A 15,000-nucleotide genomic window follows, 5' to 3' on the forward strand; every position below is an offset into this window, starting at 1 on the left:
TGTGTGTGTGTGTGTGTGTGTGTGTGTGTCTCCACCCCACAAGAGTGTGTCCGCCTCCAGTGGCGTTTTAAATCTCGGTGTTACCTTCGCAGACGCGCTTTCTCTGTTTATGCGCCCGTGTTTAAAACGACACTAATCTCCTCCCCCTCCCTCAAAAAAAGAAAGAGATTTAAGCAGGTTCTGATTGAGTCTGAAATATATTTAAATAGTAATATGTAGCCATCGAAATGTGACATCACGACCAAACCAAATTACTCCAGATAATTTTACAAAACAAGAACTACACTCCCTTCTATACAACATGACTCCACGGTACAACAATTATAGTACAATTTATACAATATTAAACGAAAATCGTATCAAACTAAAACTTACATCTTGTTTAAATTATACAAATATCGGGGATGCGGTGTGTGGGTGTGGGGGGGGAGGGGAATAATGCGTCAGTTTTGACTGGGTGGGAGGAAATATTTTAATTTATTTTGATTGAAAAAGGACGCTTTTTTTTGTTCGTTGAGTTTCCTTCCAGCCCACGTCGAGGTGGCTTTTTTTTAAAAAAAAATCAATGAACCGAAATGTTAAGTTTTCTCGGCTTTCTCGCGATTAAGTTTCTTCATCTTCATCCGCCGGTTCTGGAACCATATTTTGACCTGCCTCTCGGTCAGATTGAGAAGTCGAGCTACTTCATAGCGCCGGTCTCTCGTTAAATACATATTGTATAAGAATTCTTTCTCTAGTTCCAGCGTCTGGTGTTTTGTGTACGGGCAACGCTTTTTCCGCGTCGACCTCGCATGTATCCAGTTGACGGCAGGGTTACCTGTCAGCAAGGTGAAACCAGGATCAGTGCGGGTGGCCACGTTCAACTTGGAGAGGAAAACGCAAGCATCTCCGCGGTCTGCACCCTCATCGCTGCGGTCCTCGACAAGAGTCTCCCGCCCCCTCCACCCCATTTCCAAATCCCAAACCCACCTGTCTCTCTGTTCCTCTCCGTCCCTCTCGACCGCTGTCTTCTCCGGCTCGCCTCCCCTCGCCTTCTCTCTCTTTATTTTACCTCTCTCTTGACTTTCTCCCTCGCTGTCTCTTCCTCTCCCCACCCCACCCCCCACCATCCGCATCTCTCTCTCTCTCTCTCTCTCTCTCTCTGGCTCAGTTACTCTTTGTCTCTTGTTCGTCTGTCTAATAATTTTTCTGCCCCTGTCTGTTTCTCAGTACCCCCTCTCTCCCTCTCGCTCCCTCTCTCCCTATCCCTCCCCTCTCTCCCTCTCTATCTCTCCCCCTCTCTCCCTATCCCTCCCCTCTCTCCCTCCCTCTCTCTCTCTCTCCCCCTCTCCCTATCCCTCCCCTCTCTCTCTCCCCCTCTCTCCCTATCCCTCCCCTCTCTCCCTCTCTCTCTCTCTCCCCCTCTCTCCCTATCCCTCCCCTCTCTCCCTCTCTCTCTCCCCCTCTCTCTCCCCCTCTCCCGTTCTCTCCCTCTCTCTCCCTATCCATCCCCCCTCCCCCGTCCCGTTCTCCCTTAACCCCCTCTGTCTCCCACTCTCTCTCCCCCTCTCCTATCTCTACCCCTTCCCCTCTCTCTCTCCCGTTCTCTCTCTCCCTCTCTCCCCTCTCTCCCCTTTCTGTCTGTCCCCATCACAAGCTATTTTTCCCTACCACCCCCCCAATCCCCCCCATCTCCCCGTAAAATCTCCCCCGCCCCTCCAACCCCTGTCTCTCTCTCTCCCCCCTTTCCAGTTCCCTAACTGTCTGTTTTACATCTGTTGACCTGCTCGCTCTCTGTCCCTCGCTCGCTCGCAGTCTCCTAATTGCCTAGTCTGGTTTATGTCTGTCTAGTTGTATCTCTCTCTCTCTCTCTCTCTCTCTCTCTCTCTCTCTCTCTCCCCCCGAATCTCTGCAAAAAAAAATCCATCTCCCCATCTCGGTTGCAGAGGCATCACCAGCTTCCCAAATCTAATTTTACAAGGGTCACACCTCATGTCGCCGCCCCGGCGAAGTGATTTCAGAGGATTGAGCGGGATTTATTGAGAGGGCCAAAGAGGATTTTTTTTCTCTCTAACGCAACGGCAGGCGCTTGAGGCCTCGGTGTAAGACAACACTGCCGGCCGAGAGCGGATACTCTTAAATTAAAAATTTAAGTCGGGTCAAGCCACTTCCAAATTTTCTGGCTCCTTCAGAAACCATTTAAATTTTTAAAAAAGACGCGCTTTAAAACAGAAAAAAAACACCTTTCGAGAATCATTTAAAATTAAAATGCGGCCCAGTTTTATTCTGAATCCTTTTGTTTTACAAATCTTTAATTAAGTGGAGATAGCTGTCTTCACTCCGGGTGTGTGTAATTTCTCTCTCTCTCTCTCTCTCTCTCTCTGACTCTTTCTTCCTGGCGATCATATCTTCTCTCCCTCCTCTGGTCTGTCGCTCTGTCGTCCTCTCCTTCTCCCCCCCCCCCACTCACTTTCTCCCTTCTTGACGCCCTCGCTCTTCCCGAATCCGCTCCATGCTCTTTCTCCACCTATCTCTGCCCACTGATTTTTTTTCTGTCCCCTACACTCTCTCCCCCCTCCCATTCTTGATATCTCTCCATCTCCCCGCTCTATCCATCTCTCCCTCTCCCTCTATCCCCGGTTCCTTTCTCTACCTCTCCACCTTCTCTCTCTCTGTCCCCTCTCTCTCCCTGTAGAGAATACAACTTTCCTTCCCTTTTATCTCTCTCACCCTCAGACGGAAACACACACACACACACACACACACACACACACACACACACACACACAGAACTCGGTCTCAGACAGACACACACACATACACACAGAGAACTCAGTCACACACACACACACACACACACGCACACACACACACACAAAACTCAGTCTCACACAGATACACACACACAGTCTCACACAGATACTCACACACACAAACACGCACAGAAAGAGACACAGAACATTCTCAGAGATATATACACACTCGCACTTTCTCTCTCTCTCTCTCACACACACACGCAAACACACACAAAACTCAGTCTCACAAGGTGTACACACCAGAACAGTCTCACAACTATATACTCTCTCTCTCTCTCTCTCTCTCTCTCACACACACACACACACACACACACACACACACACACACACACACACACACACACACACACACAGAACTCAGTCTTACACAGGTACACACATACACACAGAACAATGTCACGGAGATATATACACACTTTCACTCTGTCTCGCACACACACACACACACATAGAAATCAGTCTCACACATGTATATACACACAGAACAGTCTCACAAAGATGTATACACACTCTCACTCTCTCTGTCACACACGCAAACACAGAACAGTCTCCACAGGTATATTATATATACACACACTCTCACTCTCTCCCACACACACACAGACACAGACACACACGCACAGAAAGACACACAGAACAGTCAGAGATATAGACTCACATTCACACACAGACACACTCTCACACATGCACACAGATACACACACACTAACACTTACACACAGATACAGACAGACAGACACGCGCGCACACACAAACACACACACGCACATCACACACACACACACACACACACACACACACACACACACACACACACACACACACACACCCCTCCATCACTCCAAGAGGAGGCGAGAGTTTGCAAGTCCTTTTCCTACGCACCACCTCAGTCCCAATCCCAAGTCTACACCAATGGTCTCCCAACGTCACAAGACCCAGGGACAACCGCCATACACCAGACATTTACTCACCCCTAAGCCAACGACTGCCTTTACCCCTTCCAATACACAAGGGCCCCCGTTGAATCAATGCGACCTCTCCCCCAATACACCCCAAAGCACAAGGGTACCCGTTAAATCAACGCCTGCCCCCGGGCCCTCTCATCCCATTACCCGGCAAGCGCACCCACCCCCTCTCTCTCTGTCTCTCATTCAACCGGACTGCAACCTCGGGAGAGGGGAAGCGGGGTTTGGGAGACTACTTGATTCATTGAATAACTTGCTGGCCGGGGTTATTTTATTCTGTGGGTGGTGGTGGGGGAAGGGTCAGGAAAACTTACTCGGGTCGATTTGCGTTTTGTCTTCCCTCGGCCTTGCATCCGGTACGCCGGTGCACTGCCCCGCTCGGTCGGTCGGAGACCCGTGGAGGTAGTCTGTGAAGCAGCGCCCGTCGCCCGCCGAGCCGGCGCCGGCCAGGCACTCGGGCTTCATCGGGTAGGGCCGCCCGCCTCCGGGGAAGCCGTGGCAGGACACGGCGGCCGGCAGCGGCTCCAGCCAGGGGCGAGAGCACGGCGGGTCGGGTCCGAGGTGCGGCGGCTCCCGCGAGAAGGAGTGATAGACGCCCGCGGTGGGGGCCCACGTGTTGGTGAAGGCGGGCGGCCTCGGCGCGGCCGAGTAGGTCGAGGGGACGCGAAGTTCCAAGCAGTCGCTCATCAGCGGGTGTGAAGTCCGAGTGCCGAACCTGCCCGCGTACAAGTCCTCGCCGTCATGGCTAATCAACGAGTCGATGTAGTAGCCGCCTAAAGTTCCCCCGCTGCTCATCTCCCCCCCGTATCAAAGGGCGAGCCGCTCATATACAGCGGCGCCCGCGCACGCACGAACACACACACACATCCATGCACAGACATACACACACATGCACACACACACGCACACTCACATTCGCTAAACGCCTTCACATTCCTACTCTCTCTCTCTCTCTCTCACACACAATCTCTCACACCGAAGCAGGTGATGGTGTGTATGTTTGCTTGGGTGACAACTCATTGGGTCTCTGAAAACCACGTGATGGCACGGATTTCCCCCCCCCTCTCTCCCGCCTCCTCCACCACCCCTCTCTCTCTCTCACCGATCACCCCCTCCCTCTCCCCACTCCCCGCCTCCCAGCTTTTCCCCGATCCACCACCTCTCCCCCCATCCCCGCCAGAAAATTAAGAGGGAGACAGAAAACCCGAGGTGCTTTCCCGGTTAACGCTTTTACCACGGGACCCCAATGTTGAAATGGCAAGGCTCCAACTTCAATAAAATAAAAAAAGCAACGGTCAGAGATTGTAAATTGAATTGTGCTGAATAAAATTTAATTAATAGCCGTTACGCGCCCTCGGAATATTATCTTAACCGGTGGCAGAATTTATCTTTTTTTTCAAAAGCCCTGTTAAGATTCTCCTTCCGGATCCCTGACAGAATAATTTTAGGCAATTCTCGTCTTGAAAATCCAGACCACTTCCCTTCACTTTCCTCTTTCTCCAATTGAAATGCATGCTTTTTAATTGTGTGTGTGTGTGTGTGTGTGTGTGTGTGTGTGTGTGTGTGTGTGTGTGTGTGTGTGTGTGCGTGTGTGTGTGTGTGCGTGTGCGCGCGTGTGTGTGTCTTTTAATAAACAGAAAGTCTTTCAATAAAGTTTTTATGATGTGGGTTTCCTCCGAAGTATGTTGTTTTGGGTAATTTTTAATGACCACCTCTGCACGTTCCATGAATACTGAGGATTGCGTCCCAGTAAAATTAATACCGTGATTTTATTTGCGTGTGTCGGTAGATAGATAAACATATATGGGGGGGGGGGAGAGAGAGAGAGACAGAGATAAATAGAGACATAGATTAGGGAGAGAGATAGAGATAGATTTGAGAGGGAGAGAGAGATAAATAGAGAAATAGAATGAGATTAATAAGGATGAACAATACGCTAGAGATAGGTATATAGATAGGTAGATAGATATAGAGATTAATTAGATTGGAATAAACTAAGGTAAATAGAAAGAGGGGCCACTGAAGCAAATCTTTAATCGCAGTTAGTATTCTTTGGAAAAGCACATACCAGATATTTAAATTGTGCATCTACATTCGCTTGCCTCCCGAGAACGCCGCTTCCAACATGTAAAAATAACAGCCAAACACACACACACACACACACACACACACACACACACACACACACACACACACACACACACACACACAGAAAAGGAGAATCCTACCTCAGAGACAATCAATTGGCGTTCAACTGACAACAGACGCTCGGGGGCCGATCCGCAAGCCAGCAATTTCCCCCCCACCGCTCGCTCCCAACGCAGCCGCGGGTCCAAACAGTTAAGGTTTTTGAGATAAAGCAAACTAACAGTCTGGCCGCGCCTTCCGCAGAATCCTCCCCACGACCATCCAACACCCCTCAATCGTTCTGGTAAATATGACTCCGTGTTTCACTTCGAATTCAACGCAAACCTCATTCGGTTGCAATCGCCCTGCTGTTGGGGGCGCGGAGAGGAAGGAATGGGGGAGATTTAGAATTGAGACAGGAAGTTGTGTGTCTGAGTATGTGTGTGAGAGAGAGGGGGGGGGGAGAGAGAGAGAGAGAGAGGAGTGAAAAGTCAAGGTTTATAAGGCGATTAAAACAATCAGACGGTTTTATCCCTCTCAAGAACAGAACAACGTTACCAGACAAAGGTCTTCAATCCAGCGTCTCTCCACCTAGGAGAGAGGGTGAGGGGGAGTGTGAGAAATAGAGAGAGAGAGGGGGGGAGAAGGGGGGAGAGATAACTTGGGCAGAAATGAAAATAAGAAATGAAACGTATCAAACTATCGAAGTCAAAAAATTACAAGGTAGATGGATTAAAGATACAAGTGGTCCGAGAGAGGGGTTAGGGGAAACAGTCGAACAACGAGGCAAGAAAAAAATAGAGGGGGCCAGCGGAAATTAGGTTGTTTAATGAGTTCAAGTTGTTGAAGGAAGGCGTTAGTTAACAATTTAACCGGGGAAAATCCCAAGGAGATGGAGAAGTAAAGAGTGACCTATAAACAGGGCGAACGTTAGGGGAGAGGGTATCCGGGGGAGGGGGAACAAGAAACGGGGCTAACGAGGGCGATAACTGAGAGAGGATGAATTAAATATCTTTAAAAAGATGCGAAGGGGGTAGGGAATTAAGGGGTGCGACTGAAGAGGAAAAAATATACAGAGAGAGAGAGAGGGTGAGAGTGAGAACATGCAGAATATACAACGACACAGGAAGAAATCGTACAGAGAGAGAGGTTTAGTAAACAGACAAAAAGCGAAGAAAAAATACGCGGATGCACACGAGAATTCAGAAAGGCAAATAAATAAACTTAACATAAAATAAGTCGTGAATTTGTTGCTCCAAGTGAAAATATTAACAAGAGGGAGGTGTGAAAGGGAAGTTGGGGTAAGTATAAACGAGACAGGAACACAAATAAATAGACATATAGAGAGAAATATCGAATATAAATCGAGAAGGGGGAAATGATAGAGAAGAAAATATAGAAAGAGTGGGGGGGGGGGAAGAGGTGTAAGCAGCGATGGAGAAAGAGTCGTAAATTGAAAATGTAGATGGGAAACTAGGGGGAAGAGATGAGGCAATTGGGTGACAAAATCGTGGGGTAGAGCCCAGAGAAAAAATTGGGAAAGTAGAGGGCAAAGTATAAAAAGAGCAGGATGAGAATGTTGTAGCGAGAGAACGAGTCGCAATTACAAAATGTAAACAAAAATGGGTGAAAGAGAATAGATCTATGGATAAAACGTGAAATAGTGGGAGAATGGGGAAGGGATACTTGAGGATACTAGAAGGTAAGATTTTAAATTAAGTGGTAGGGCGTTAACAAATGTACTATAGAGGTAGAACGGGGCGCGGGAAGAGAGGGAATGGTTAAAATGTAAAATAATTGGAGCCGGGCGACAGAGAGTTGGGGAGCAGAGGGTTAGATATGTAAATGGGGCGGGGAATTCGAGTGATGAGGAGGGGGACTTGGATAGAATATCAGAAAGAGAAGACTAGGTGAGTAAAAATAAATGGGAACTAGAGAGATTTTTTAAAAAATGGATATAAATAGAATGGGGGCACAGTTATAAATAGAAAAGAGAAATAGAAAAAGGAGAGATTTAAAAAAAGGAAAAGAGAGATTTTTAAAAAATGATATAAATTACTGGGGACCAGACGAGAGAGAGAGAGAGAGATTGAAACACAACTAGAAGATATTCATGGGGGGGGGGGAGAGATTTAGAAAGGGCCGCGGGTAAGAGGTGACGGGGGGATTGAGGGACAGAAAGATTTTAAAAAAATACAAATAGCGAGGAGGTGGATGTGTTTAAGTGATATAGTCATAAGTAGAAATTGTGTACAAGAGAGAGCAGAGAAAAACACAAGAAAAAAACAGGTATAGATTTACTGGAAATGGGGTGAAGAGAGATTGAGAAAAACGGGTGTAGGTAGCGTGCAGATTAAATGATAGCCACAAATAGCAAGGATATAAAAATGGGCAATAGTGAGACAGATAAAAATATAAGTTATTGGAAATGGGGAGACAGAGAGCTGGAGAAATAGACGGATACAAGTAGGATTGGGATCAAGTGCTAGAGAGAGAGGGTCATAAATAGAAAATATAAAAAAAGGTAAATACAGAGAAAAGTTTTGGAAATGGAACGATTGATTGAGAAATAGACGGATATAAATGGGGGGGGGGGGTTAATTCATAGACCCATAAATAGAAAACATAAAGTTTGAGAAATAGGGGAAGAGGTAAAAAATATAACTAGAAATGGGATGACGGAGAGATTGAGAAATAGGCGGGTATAAACTGGATGGGGAATTAATTGATAGAGAGTCATAAATCGAAAATCTAAAAATTGGGGAGTAGACACAGAAAAAGAGGCGACAGAGAGATTGAGTAACAAGGGGTGGAAGTCGGGTGGGGATTAAATGCAAGTCATGAATGGAAATTATTACAAAAGGGGGAAGAGAGAGAGAAAGCTCTCTTCCCCCTTTCAGTATAAATTATTGGAAATGGGGCGATAGATAAAAATATGGGGGGGATTAATTCATAGATCTTCATCTATAGAAATGATAAAATTGGGGAAATTGGGAAAGAGGTTAAATATTAATAGAAACGGGGCGACGGAGAGTAAGAACCATGGATATGTAGGGTTAGGGTTAAATGATAGGGCGTCAACAGTAGAAATTTTATTAAAAAAGTAAAATAGAGAAAGGGGTAAAGGTGTAAAATAGGAACGGGGAGATAGAGAGATGGAGACATAAGCGGATACAAATAGGGAGGGACATTAATTGATAGAGAGAGGCTCATTAATATGAAAAAAAGTTGGGGAAATAGAGATAAGTAAAAAAAAGAAATAGGCCAATAGAGAGATTGGGAAACAAGGGTATAGACAGGGTGAGGGTTAACTGATAAAGAGTCGTAGATAGAAATTATTTATTTAAAAATAGTAAAATAGAGAGGGGGTAAATACAAATAGAAATGCGGCGACAGAGAGATGGCGAATCAGGGATATAAATAGGGTGGGGAATTACCTGATCGCAAGAGAGTTGTAAATAGAAAATATAAGAAAAGGGGAAAATATAGAGGGTAGAAATTATTGGAAATGGGGCAACAGAGAAATTGAGAAATGGATAGAGATAGGGTTGGGATTAAGTGACAGAGAGCCATAAACAGATTACAAAACTGGGGAACATGCAGAAAGGGGCAAAGGTAATATTAGAAATGGACCGGCAGAAAGATTGGGAAGCGAGGGTGGGGATTAGATGATAGAGAGTCATACATAGAAATTATAAAACACTTGGGAAAATAGAGAGAGGGAGAGGTAAAAATATAAATTGTTGGAAATCGGGCGAGAGAGAGAGAGATGGAGAAATTGAGATAACTAGGGTGGGGATATGTGTAATAGCCAGAGAGAGAGAGGGAAAGGGAGAGTCATCAATAGAAATGATTAAGAAAGGGGAAATAGAAAGATATACAAAGTAGAACTGATTGTAAACAGGGTGATAGAGAAATTGATAAATGGATGGATATAAATAGGGTTTTATTTGTATTTACCCCTTTCTCTATTTTACTATTTTTAAATAAATAATTTCTATCTACGACACTTTATCATTTAAACCTCACCCTGTCTATACCCTTGTTTCCCAATCTCTCTATTGGCCTATTTCTTTTTTTTACTTATCTCTATTTCCCCAACTTTTTTCATATTAATGAGCCTCTCTCTATCAATTAATGTCCCTCCCTATTTGTATCCGCTTATGTCTCCATCTCTCTATCTCCCCGTTCCTATTTTACACCTTTACCCCTTTCTCTATTTTACTTTTTTAATATAATTTCTACTGTTGACGCCCTATCATTTAACCCTAACCCTACATATCCATGGTTCTTACTCTCTGTCGCCTCGTTTCTATTAATATTTAACCTCTTTCCCAATTTCCCCAAAATTATCATTTCTATAGATGAAGATCTATGAATTAATTCCCAGCACTATTTATAACCATTTCTCAATCTCTCCGTCGCCCCATTTCTATTAATATTTAACCCAATTTCCCCGATTTTATCATTTCTATAGATGAAGATCTATGAATTAATTCCCAGCACTATTTATATGCATTTCTCAATCTCTCCGTCGCCCCATTTCTATTAATATTTAACCTCTTTCCCAATTTCCCCGATTTTATCATTTCTATAGATGACGATCCATGAATTAATTCCCAGCACTATTTATATGCATTTCTCAATCTCTCCGTCGCCCCATTTCTATTAATATTTAACTTCTTTTCCAATTTCCCCAATTTCATTAACTGAGAGTCATGAATAGAATTTATAAAATTGGGGAAACAGAAAAATTGGTAAGACAGAAGTAGAAATGGGGCGACGGAGAGATTGAGAAATAGATATAAAAAGTGCTGGGAATTAATTCATAGATCTTCATCTACAGAAATGATAAAATTGGGGAAGCAGAGAAATGGGTAAACTCGAAATGGGGCCAGAGAGGGATTGAGAAAATTGGACGTGTAGGGTGAGGGTTCAATGATAGACCGTCATTAAAGGAAATTATGAAAAAAAGTGGGTAGATAGAGAGAGCGAGAGAGGTTAAATTATCAATTGTTGGAAATGGGGCGATAAGGAGAGATTGAGAAATAGACGGATACAAGTAGGTTTGGAGTGAAGTGATGGCGAGATCCATAAATAGAATTTCTACAAAACGGGGCGAAGGAGCAACAAAACGGTAGGGAGAGGAGATAGGAAATCTGTTAATGGGAAATGAAATAACAGAGGCTGAAAAACAATGTAACACGTGTGAGGCGGTAGAGGAGTAAGAACGCGTTGAGAGAGAATTAGTGAATGGGAAATTTAAAACTCCGACGCAGGGAAGAGAGAAAATAGATCGGAATGAGGGGGGGGGGAACGAAAAAAAAACAATATAAATGGGCCGGGGTGAATTCAGGGAGAGTGCGGCAGAAAGGGGAGGGTTGTAAGGGAGGGTGGGGAGAATGAGAAGCGAGAAAAAAAGAGATCGAAAACACAGCAAGAGCAAAAGGGCTGAAAATATGTGGGCTGTTGGGGGTGGAATTAGACCGAGCTGGAGGAGCAAGGGAGAATTTCAAATTCGCGTAGGTATCCGAGGGAGGGGGAGAATAAACCTACACCCCAGCCAGAGGAGAGATCTCCTTCCATCTCAGATTACTCTCCTTGGCGGATGACCATAGAGCCAAGGATTAGGTAACCGTCCGAGCAAATTACAACTGCGCAAATGGGTTTCACCACCTCGAGAAACACAAAGCGACTTAACAACGTGAACATTTGAAGAGGAGAACCAGAAATTCAAGCGATTGAACAGAGAGAGAGAGAGAGAGAGAGAGAGAGAGAGAGAGAGAGAGAGAGAGAGAAATACTAGTGTGCACTTTGTTCAATGATAAAAGTCACAGAGCCAACAGCAGCAAACAAAACCGCGCACACAGAGTGCCAACAATTCCCAAATTCTCTCTCCGGCGGGTAAAATTCCAACCAACTCTCGATTTCAAACCACATTCTGTTAACATGCAGAGCACATCCAATAAACCACACGAAATATGACACAACATTAAACATCTGTAAATCATATCACATAGTTTAAAAAAACACATTGCGTATCAAACCACATTGAGATAAACATCGAGCAATGCAGATAATTCCTTGCGAACATAAAACATTTGGCATAGACACACAAAACAAAACTAAACACCTCCAAAAGCATCGAAGTAGACACCTTCAATAAAAACGCACATCTTAATCTCATAACCTCCCGGAAAGAGTCGCACAAACATACACTCGCGCACGCACACAAAAACACACCCAGCATTTAATAGATGTTTCAATATCCAAATAGTATACAGATAATAGATTAGTATATAGATAATATCCAAATAGATAATAGATTAACAATTATTTGCATCTGTACATTGGCTAGCTTTAGATGCGAAAATGAACTTTATTGTAAGCATGTGTGTGCATATTTGCATCTTTCTTTCTTTCTATCTATCTATCTATCTATCTATCTATCTATCTATCTATCTATCTATCTATCTATCTATCTATCTATCTATCTATCTATCTATCTATCTATCTATCTATCTATCTATCTATCTATCTATCTATCTATCTATCTATCTATCTGTCTGTCTGTCTATCCATCTATACTTTCAAGCATCTATCTTTCTATTTATTATCTGCAATCTATGTACATCTATTTATTTATTACCTAAAATCTGCAATCTATCTATCTGTCTATCTCTATATTTCATGGATCTATGTTTTAATTTATTACCTACAATCTATCTACATCTATTTATTACCTAATAATCAACCAATCAATCTATTTTATGCATGTATTCATTATTAAATCTATCTGCATCTATTTATTACACACGATCTATCTACCTACCTATCTAGGTATCGATCTACGTATCTGTCTGTCTGTCTGTCTGTCTGTCTGTCTGTCTGTCTGTCTGTCTGTCTGTCTGTCTGTCTATCTATCTATCTATCTATCTATCTGTCTGTCTAACTAGGTGTAAGAGTGTGTGTGTGTATATAGCTATCTACTCGTCTATAGCTACGTATACCCATACACCAATCTATCTCTCTGCATCGAGACTATTTATTGAATTAATCAACGCGTCCGTTCAACCTATCTATATATCCATCAATCTGTATATCTGCATCCACAAAGTTCATGTAGTAAATTCACAGTGTATTACACCCACCTATATAATTCATGCATGTAACACCTGCAGATATATATTACAGATGCAGACATGAATTCAAACTTCAAACAATATATATGGACGGAAACACAACCACGCACTTGTAAATCTATAAAATCAGATGCCTGGAGACTTGTCCACACACACACACACACACACACACACTCCCAAATGATTCGCCTTGAATCTTCACTGCCTCACGCTTCCTCGCGCCGTTTTACCTAAGTTCATTCATCGAGTTGGAGCGCACTCATTTCAGCCTCTACGTGTGTGTGTGTGTGTGTGTGTGAGAGAGAGAGAGAGAGAGAGAGAGAGAGAGAGACAGAGGGCAGGGGACTGAGAGGGGAGAGAAAATGGAATTGGAATTAGTTTGTTATTGTCACATGTACAGAGGTAGAGTGAAAAATTCTTGCCTGCCATCCAGACAGATCATTTCACACATAGTACATCAAGGTAGTACACATGTAAAACAAACACACACACGCAGAATGAAGAATATAGTGTTACAGTTACAGAGAAAGAGCAGTGCAAGTGGATAAATGAAGCGCAAGGGCCACGGCGAGGGAGTCAGGGAGATAGGGGGAGAGTGTGAGTGAGAACGAGAGGGGGGGGAAGAGAGAGAGGAGACAGAGGGAACGAGGAGGAGAGGCAGAGTGAGAGGGGGAGGGATACAGAGAGAGGGAGAGTGCGCGAGAAGGAGAGGGAGAGAGGAGGACAGAGAGAAAGTGAGAGAGAAGGAGGGATGGAGACAGAGAGAGAGAGGAAAGCCAGAGGGAGAGGGGAGATGGATGGAGGGGGGGAAGGAGCGAGAGGGAGAGTAGAGGGAGGGAGAGAGACAGAGAAAGAGAGAGGGGAGAGGGAGGGGAGAGAGATAGAAAGAGAAGGACAGACGGGAGGGAGAGGGAGCGAGGGCGAGAGAAAGAGAGAGAGAGAGGGGGAAGGGAGCGGGGGACAGAGAGAGAGAGAGAGACAGGGAGAGAAAGAGACAGACAGAGAAAGGGGGAGAGTGGGAGCGAGGGCGAGAGAGAGAGTGGGGAAGGAAGCAGGGAGGAGAGAGATAGAGAGGGGTGAGGGGAGAGGCAGCGGGGTGGGGGTGGAGAGAGAGAGAGAGACAGACAGTGAGAGAATCAAAATAGTCTGAGACTGAAGCAAGTCGGACGACCAAATTTCCCTGAAGCCTTTGTCCCCGGTTTTATGATCCGCATTACAGCCAACTCCGATTTAATGTAAAGACCGGAGGGGCCTTTGAATCCGCCCCGTCTCGGTCAAAGAGGCGCGGACAGCACCTGGCCGCTGCTGTTGAGTCCGTGGGACGCTGCGGGTCTTTGTTTTCGTTTTGAGAAGTTCGCGGAGGGAGGGGCAGGCCTATGATCCCATTGAATGGTGTGGTGAAGTTTGTAGCCGGTCGTAAAAAAAGTTCAGAGGCGCTGGTGTCTGGTCGAATTCCGCACATGTCGCCCTTAAACTAGGGGTGTTGGTGGTGCAGGGGTTGGGGGAGGGGAGGGGAGAGCAGTCTTGGGAGTTGGGGGGGTGTTGGGGGGAGGGGGTGTGTAGGGGTTGTGTGTGTGTGTGTGGGGGGGGGGGTGTTGGTGTTGTTCGCTGAGGCATAGACGGACTGTGAAATGTTCACCTGAAAGCCCGGTTGTAGCGCTCCGGGGCCGGCGTGGCGTCAGGCGGACCCTTGACAGGGGGGCGGGCAGCCAGACACACAAACCCCCACCTCACACACACACACACACACACACACACACACACACACACACACACACACACACACACACACGCAAACACACACACACACAAACGCACACACCCAAACGCACACACGCGGGATTGCACATGGACACAAACAGGCGTACACAGACACACACAAACCCTGTACATAAAGGGCACACACACCCGTATACATATGCACTACACACGAAATACGCAAACACCGTACATAAAACAAACACATTATAC

At 45.2% G+C, this 15,000-nt stretch overlaps 2 protein-coding genes across 2 annotated transcripts in view; both read right to left on the bottom strand.

Moving 5' to 3' along the window:
- The window catches only part of LOC127566882 (homeobox protein Hox-C8-like), a 20,586-nt gene that overhangs the window by 4,473 nt on the left and 1,113 nt on the right, over positions 1–15,000 (bottom strand). The window lies entirely within an intron of this gene.
- On the bottom strand, positions 147–4,684 carry LOC127566884 (homeobox protein Hox-A9-like). Its single transcript, XM_052009395.1, has 2 exons — positions 4,075–4,684; positions 147–817 (listed from the first exon to the last, which is right to left on the bottom strand). Exons 1-2 carry the CDS (start codon positions 4,553–4,555, stop codon positions 579–581), a joined length of 720 nt encoding a protein of 239 aa, XP_051865355.1. The 5' UTR covers positions 4,556–4,684; the 3' UTR covers positions 147–578.

The sequence above is a fragment of the Pristis pectinata genome, chromosome X, assembly GCF_009764475.1.
Source record: "Pristis pectinata isolate sPriPec2 chromosome X, sPriPec2.1.pri, whole genome shotgun sequence".
Classification (NCBI taxonomy): Eukaryota; Metazoa; Chordata; class Chondrichthyes; order Rhinopristiformes; family Pristidae; genus Pristis; species Pristis pectinata.